Consider the following 8,782-nt stretch of genomic DNA (forward strand, 5'->3'; position numbering starts at 1 on the left):
GATTATCATGGGCATTAAATTCTATACTAGTTTACCAGAGAGCAGTGGCGGTTATCTCTAAAGAAATTTATGCAGAAAACTTGCATTAAAAATATAACAAATACGATAAATTATATTATAGTTTTACAGCGCACCACTCAAAATCCGTGCTAAAAACCCACCTTTCCGAAAAATATCCTAGAGCTAGCTCAAAATGATAAATGAATCACCACGGAAATTTTAAAGAAAGATTTTGTTATTAATTTATGTAAATTGTTCAAATAAGTTTCATTCTGCAGGTTTTAATTTCTTGATATCGTATATAAAAAACGATTTGCAAGTATAAACAATGAAGAAAAGAGAGATATCGTATTTTTTCATGAATGAGATGTTTTTATAATTTGCCAATTGTCTCTTGTTAATTGATGTTTTAAATATTTTTTTATATATGGAAAAGGCATCACCTGATTTTTCATGCATCTAAGGAAATTTCGAGGCTTAAGAAAAAACATTCATCACCGCGCTAATTTGTGGCAATGTTTTATGGTTTCAATGAAAATCTAAAAGTTACATTTTTGTAAGCTGTTTTTGTAAGGATACATTTTGGGACGTTAATATCTCTGGCGTTCCACAGGGATTGTTTCTGTCTCCGATTTTGTTTTTGTTGCACATCAACGAAATTTTATCGTGGGCAGCAATTCATTGTTACGCGGATAACAGTACAGTCCATGATAGATTTTTGTTTGACAAGCCTCAAAGGGATACACAAATTCCAACAATGAAGAGGGTTTAATCTAGGGGTAAGAATTATCTTGTCGAATCTAATGGTTCAAAGACCCAATCATGCCTGATTACATCTAAAATGGATCGAAATAACAATTTAGTCTCTTTCAACGAAAGTAATCTTCTTAACATGCAAGGCATGCAAAGGAGGCCCCCATTGAAGCCAGAGTCAATATTGCCTCTCAGAAGCTGGGCGTACTGTACAGGGATAAAAAATACTATAATAGTGCACAGCTGTTGACCCTGTACAAATTGAAAGTGCGCCCCACTATTGAATTTGGGAGCCACATCTGGTCTGGAGGAGCACCAAGATACCAACACAGAAACGGACGGTTTGCTTGATCGGTTCACCTACCTTAAGAAACGGATTGCAATTTTTAAAGCACAGGGGTCAAGTGTTCATTTTGTCTTTGCTCCACAAGCATTTCTATGTAATTCAGCACCACTGCAATGTCCGGAAATACGCCAAATGCACGCCCAACAATTTGCACATGGTTGACATTTGTCACATGAGAATAAGTCGTTTCTACGGTTGTTCTTGAGTTCTACAGCTCGCCTGTGGAACTATTTGCCGGCCGCTGTAGTTTCTTCCTCCTACAACATGGGTCTCTTCATCTCCTCAAAATGACTATCCACACAAATCACATTGGCTCTGACGGAAATTAATTTCCTCAGCGCCTCTGTGGAGTTACTCCCAATAAAAGTACGAACCGCCATTGCCAGAGACATAATGGTTCTAAAAATACTTCCCGATAACTGACACAGCCACCAACGCACGCATAGCAAAGTGCCAACGTCCTTTCACTGAGAATAATTATTACTGAATACGCTTTGCATTATTACACTCAACCACGCCTTGAAGGTAAAATTACGGATCAAATGGCCACTCAGTAAAAGAGCTGTAACTAAAGGAAAATGTAGAATTTTCCATTGAAATTTATTGCGTTTTACTTAATAAGGCATTTCATATAAGAGGTCCTTAACGTTGAGATATATTAGAGGTTCTGCGATAGTGAAAAAATGTTTTAATGAAGGGCATGATCATTCGATTAGTAAGTTAGTGTGCTTCAATTATCTATGTGTGTTATTATTCAGCACGTACCGTTTTCCGGAACTGTTCGTTGTTATGTCATTTATAAAGACGTGGGTTATGATTTTTCTTTGAACTGTCATAGAAACAGAACCATGATACTAAATTCAGGACTGCATTTTGATTGACTGCCCCAGTTTGTTGTGTCTCCGGGTTTTCTCAAAAACTCATTTAGAATAATATGGATCCCGACCTTGAAGTTCTCACCTAATTTATAATACCCTCGGTCTCTACAATATTCGATAACTAACGCCGTCATTGGGTAACCTAATACGCCAATCTAGTGTCATCTACGAGTGAGCTCATACACTAAAATCAATGATGAGACATTCAGGTCAAAGAAGTTGCTGAAAAAAGTCTACAACGCATTATATCATTTCCGAATTGAAAATGGAATTAACCTTTTGGTATTATTATGTAAGTACGCACATAATCTGAATACAATTAAAATAATGAGACTTAAAGACCCACCGATCATGTCACTTATATATTCTTATATATATATATATATATAAAATATCATTCTACATATTTATATGTAGAATATGTATACATTATATACTATGGATATGTATGCTCAATGATAAAATATGGAATAGTTTTTTGGGGAAACTCAGTAAACGCTATAGATGTTTTTATAATCCAAAAGAGGTGCCTACGAAAAATTATAAACTCAAAATTGGTCTACATAAATCACCGGGATTCATGTAGACCAATTTTTAAAAATCTCAAACTTCTGACAGTGTCGGACATATATATAATGGAGTTATGCCTATTAGTTCGAACACTTATTAATCCCAAAAGCAAAAAAATATATATTTCAAAAAGTACCACACTACATGGCCATTAAAGTATATAACAACCTTCCACGTAGCATCAAACAAATAACCGACATGGTTTTAAATTTAAATTATCACTAAAATCATGTCTTAACAAATGTCACTACACCTTAAATGAATACCTTACATAAATTAAATACCTCTGTTTTTTTATTTACATACATTTGTTAACATGTAATTGTTGGGTTATGTAGTATAATGTGTATTTGTTGGGTTAGCTGGAAGAAATAGGATGTAACCTTTAAGCTCTACCTTTTGTACTTTATACTGTATTTTTGTGCAGTTAATATTTTTTTGAATTTTAAACAGTAGATCATTCTACTCTATTGTTCATACAATCTGCTTGAGGTTCCTTTTCGCATAACTAGTTTTGCGCATGAATAAATAAATGAATGAAGAAATTGACAGATTTCCTTACAAACTATCAGTAAAACACAATATGTCATGAGGATGTAGGAATATCGAAGGATGTCATGAAAATTCTAATGTTTTCGCATTCCGTCATTATATTTATCCCGATGATCGCAGCTGCATGAACACGTGTTTCGATATATTCTGTAATATTTTATTAGGAAATAGCATGCTATCACGTTTTTAACAGGGGTTTAATAAATCTGCTTTTCTCATTTTTCTCCGTGTGTGTTCGAGTCAACTCTCTTTGCGATACGTAGGTACATTTTTTTTTATTTTTAAAGAAAGACAAACATTCCCGGGTTACGAATAACCTGACAATATTTGAAAATCTCCTACTACTACCACAGAAAGCGGAAAATGTTGCTTGTGTTGTGATGGAGGACTTAGCCAGCCGAGGAATTGAACACGCTACGCCTGGGTGGGACCCATGCGCGATGTCAATTCGGCCACCGACCGGTCATTCAGGATGTATCAGCACGTACCCGACAAACTTTATCCAATAATTCCTTTTCCATAAAAACATAATGAATCAGTAGTTATTGGACAAATAGGGTTGGGTGGGGGGGGGGGTTTGCCCGTCTGAGTGATGATAAGGGAGACCAATATTTGATGTACATTTAATACTTCAAATAAGTCAGAAATCACTAGTTAAAGTATTTCAGGTACCTACACCTCTTAATACCCTGTAAACTAGTGGTTCTATAAACCGTTAGTAACCTCGTGTGCAAAAAAGAAAATTTTCTCTAAAACCACAAGATTTGGAAGTAGTACTCAAGGAAAATTCTTTTCCCAAACATTCTTCAGGCAGGTAAGTAAGATAACAATGAAAAAATCGAATAAGAAAATCAAAAACAAAACCATCCCCATCCTTCGGTATTTTTTTTTCTTCCTGGAAGGTATTTTGTCGTGAATTATTGAAGTGAAATACAGAGATTATGAATATATATTTATTGCTGTGCTTCACATCAAGAAAAAATCACAACATATTAACAAAAACAATAATATATTTTATGAGCAATACGCGGATAGCGAGGAAGAGGTGTTTGAAGATCAGTCGGGTGTAGAAGTTGGGTCGAGGCGTGGGCCTTACCAGCCACCAGCAGCAGACTTGGCAGCGAGGTGGGCGGCCTTGGCGTGAGCTACCTCGGGGGTGTCTACCACACGTCCGTCGATTCCGATGGGAGCGGCTCCATGAGCCCATGAGCCTTGGGGAACAGCCCATGCACCTCCCCACGCGGTAGCGGGAGCCCACGCAGATCCTCCGTTAACAGCGGCTAAGTGGGCGGCCTTGGCCTGAGCGACCTCGGGAGTGTCTACAACACGTCCATCAGGGCCAAGAGGGGCAGCTCCATGGGCCCATGAGCCCACAGGGGTGGCCCATGCTCCGGGGGCGGACCATGCTCCTACAGCGGGGGCCCAAGCTCCAGCTCCGTTGACAGCGGCCAAATGAGCGGCTTTAGCAACAGCAACTTCAGGGGTGTCTACAACACGGCCGTCAGGGCCAAGAGGGGCGGCTCCATGAGCCCATGAGCCTACAGGAGTGGCCCATGCTCCGGGGGCGGACCATGCTCCTACAGCGGGGGCCCAGGCACCAGCCCATGAACCACTGTTCCACTGTCCATTGTCTTGGCTCTCGGCCAGACCTTCTCCTCTCCACTGGCCATCTTCCAGCGGGTTTCCGGACACCAGAGCGCCCAGGCACAGGAAGGTTGCGATGAACTGAAAATCCGATTGATTATAAACACATTTTGAATAATACGTCGGTACTAATGAAGTTATTGCCAATTTCTATACATCTTTTGTACAGAGAAACATTAAATTTCATGGTGCAAAACAAAATAATGCCGTACCAAATCAAAATAAAAAAACATATAATAGGAACCAGCATATTTAAAACTAAAGTCAAAACAAGGTTGAGAGAACTAAGTGACAACCAACTTACATACATCATTAAGACAATATAAAAACATCTATATAATCAATGCAAAAATATTAAAACTACTACAAGCCGCCTTAGAAATCTCAGTGGAGTAAAGTGTGAAAACTATGTCTTTATTCTTTATTCCTTAATATTAAGCTTTATACAATAAATAACTAACTTCCCTCGGAAGAAATAGTAAAAATTTAGAAGAAGTAATAAAAAACAACTTCACTTTTATAAAACAATTGTTTTACCACGGTTCTAGTATTCTCTATCTCAGTAATGAAGGTAGCTTAAACAAAGTCCAAATAATCAAGAATAGAACAATAAGACAAATTTTAAAGTGTACTTAATACATATAAATAAATACAGAAAATGTTTAACGATTAAGACATTATAATAATTATCTGTGACTTTTAAATTTTTAACTATAAATTTTTTTAACAATTTACTATCAAATTATTTAAGAGAAAGACTTCTTTAAATGTAGACTTCTACACACACATCATGCAAGACAGAAAAAAAATCAGACTGAATAAATGAGTTAAAAAAAATTGTTTTCTGTATTAAGAATTACATGTATAATGTGTAGCTTAGTTCCTAGTGAAATGTACCTTTATTTATATTTGACCACACAAAATGGATCTATTGTAAGTATAATAATTAAATAAAATTATAAAAAATTAACTTGGAAAACAAAAAACAGGGTAATTTGGAAATATCATATGTTTCAAGCGATAGGTGGATATTTTAAATAACAGGTGAAATTTAAGAACCATCCAAATACATAAGATTTGTACTTACAATTGGGTTCATTTTGTTTGTGATGTGTTAGCCTTTTCAGAAGAAAACTGCTTGTGCCTAATCAGAGTTAGATTCAGCCTTTATATTTGGGCAGGACCAGAGTTATAAGTTATATATTTTTGAATACTCGTTCAAGACAAACAACCAGTGACATGCAGATCACAGCCCAAAAGTATAGATTAGTGACAAACACAACATTAAAATGCCAACCAAATTATTAAACATTTTTTACAAATTGGCATTGACTTAATTAATGATTTCTTTTCACTGATTTGAATTGCATCCTGCGTAGCACTATGATTTAAGGCGAAGCTTAATGCTAAATCACTATTTTGATTAATCTTTATAATGAATTGGTGTACATTATGAATACCAAAATATGCTTTAGATAAATTGAACGTTTTCCTATCATTTCGCTTGAGTAGAATACAAATAAAATTATAAATTACTCAATAAAAAATATAAATGTAAACTACTAAAAAAATATGTTTTCAAAATAGAAATGTATGAACGCGTAAAGGAAACAACTTTAAAAAATAATATCATAGCTAAGATTATCTGTGACAGTTTCACTTGATTAACTTTTTTGCTATCTTATAATATTATTTTCTAAATAAATAAAAACCCGTTTTGTGCTTGAACTCGAACGTTTCTAGACTCCGTTTGTCAAGCGATTTTAATGCCTATTACCTACAGTACAAGGTATACCAAGAATATACACATTTTTGGCTTATAGCTTCCTCTTAAGTTATTTCGTGTTCGTAAGAAGGTCGAAATGCAAATCAAAATAATGATTATAAATATTAAGTTGCACAAAATGATTAATAATTAATTACTATCCTAAATAAGAGATTTGCTGATGAAACAATGTCAAAGTTGGACTCTTTGGTTGAAGTTAAACTAGAGTCCCAACTGCTCCCAAGTATCCGATGCCAGTGAGACCGTGGTATCCCCGATTGGGGTATGTTGTGATGCTAACGGTAGTGGGTGGTGGAATGCGAATTAAATGGGAAAGAGGAAGGTGGGGAAGTCCGTTGCTATTCAGATCTGGTCACCAAACAGGACTAAATCCATTTCAAACAACATTTCGATTCTGAATGATGGTCTTCCACTAGGGCGAAACTGCGAGCATCTTCCACTATGAAGATATTATTTTAATGGAAGAAATTGAAAAATAACTGAAGTTAATCTAATAAAATGTACTTGCGCACGCCAGGATTTGGCCTGCGACTTCTTGATTCGTCGCCCAGAATCTCGTTGAAGGATACTCTTGGACCTCTTCAATAGGACTCTCTCGGAACATCGCCTTGCAGCGCAGTGGGAGGGATGGAGTCATCCTCACATCTAACACCTTTTTCCTATCCAGAACTCCCGGACCCACACTGCACAGTGGAAAATAAGTTAATAAATACATGGGTAAGGCCCGCACACTTGACGTTGCCCTTTAGCTACTTGGGAGAGATTCTTGGCGTTTCATCGGAAACAATTTTTTTTTGTTTAAACTTAATGTTACTTGATTAAATACGGGAACGCAAAATTTTTTTATAAACAACTTTTGTAATGCAATATGTTTTTTAATTACATCATTTTAAACTTGATCATGTGCATAATTATTGGTGTCGTGTAAATATAATTATCTACTTTTAAATTGTGTTAAATGATCTAGATGCATAATGTATAAAACCTCTCTCTGATGGCCTCTGTCATCTTTGGTTACGAATCCGGAGGCTCAAATCCCGACGTGCGCGAGTAAATTATATTTGATTAACTTGTGTTATTTCACTATTTATTAATTTAAAACAATATATAAGACATTTACCACACGTTTAATTGTAATTTATGTATTTTTTTAATTACATTTCAGACTCTGGTAATTTGGGTTATTTTCTATTAGGGGAGCCAGGGGCTTGTTGTAACGGGGGTAAGTAGTAAAAGCTTAATAACTCAGCCGTTTTCAAATATTTTATTTCGATTTTGAACTCAACGTGCCCTTTAAGATACGGCTTACGACGTAAGCACAGTCAGTACAGTGCGGGAGAGCGCCATGACCGGTTTTCTGCAGGAGTACGTTTTTTTGCCAGGTAACCTAAAAAATATTATTTCGTAAATTTTGATTTCAAGATCACACTGTGTCAAATCGAAAAATATTTCTATTAAATTTTGTTAAGCATTTATTAAGCCATCGTATTATGGTACTTTCACATAACCAAAAACAAATCATTATTTTTTATAAATAAAAATTTCAGTAATTTCGGTTTGGGGCTAGTTGTAGCAAAATTTAAGGGGCAAGTAGTAACCTGTTACAACTTGCCCCAAGCCTGCACATGGGTAAAGGTTGGAAAAGCAAAGGCGAATAGACCTGAAAAGACCAAGATTGATTAAGTGAAGAAAAAAGTTTTCAATGAAGACTTAGATTCTGAAGAAGAAGAGTGGTTATGTTTGATTTGCGGAGAAGAATATAGCAAATCAGACAAAGAAGATTGAGTCGATTGTATGATCTGTAAACTGTGGTCACACGTTAAATGTGTAAGAGGTGATCCTGTTTCGTAATAATAATAATAATAATAATAATAATTGGATAATTTGCAGAGTGCCGTTTTTGTGAAAAATCACCTCAAGGGCGCTGTACAATTTATTTCCTAGGATCTACATTTGTTATTTAGAAAAGATACCAAAACATACTTACCTGGTAAGTCACTTCCAACAAACACACTTACATTAAAAAGTTTATGCTTATAAAAGATAAAACTGCACGCAGAGGACACTATATCAAAAAACACTGGTCATCGCATGACCTTAAGTCTGCTATAGTTTTTATTTTAGTTTAACTGTATTTTAACTGTCTCAAAAAGCCTACAAATTGTTAGTTGTTATCATTTTTATTTATTTATTTTTAATTATTATTTCTATTTATTTTATTTTATTTTTAGTATTTTTACATTTTGTTAATTT

The 8,782-nt window shown here is 35.4% G+C and overlaps 2 protein-coding genes across 2 annotated transcripts in view; both read right to left on the reverse strand.

The window, feature by feature from the left end:
• LOC149412683 (uncharacterized) overlaps positions 1 to 8,782 on the reverse strand; it is a 356,728-nt gene that overhangs the window by 9,912 nt on the left and 338,034 nt on the right. The gene's annotated exons all lie outside the window — the stretch shown is intronic.
• Positions 4,039 to 5,932, reverse strand: LOC149412685 (uncharacterized). Its single transcript, XM_089645137.1, has 2 exons — positions 5,831 to 5,932; positions 4,039 to 4,824 (listed from the first exon to the last, which is right to left on the reverse strand). The coding sequence occupies exons 1-2, from the start codon at positions 5,840 to 5,842 to the stop codon at positions 4,192 to 4,194; spliced, it is 645 nt and encodes a 214-aa protein (XP_089501263.1). The 5' UTR covers positions 5,843 to 5,932; the 3' UTR covers positions 4,039 to 4,191.

Source organism: Hesperophylax consimilis, chromosome 22 (assembly GCF_061612785.1).
Source record: "Hesperophylax consimilis isolate HC1 chromosome 22, BYU_Hcon_1.0, whole genome shotgun sequence".
NCBI lineage: Eukaryota > Metazoa > Arthropoda > Insecta > Trichoptera > Limnephilidae > Hesperophylax > Hesperophylax consimilis.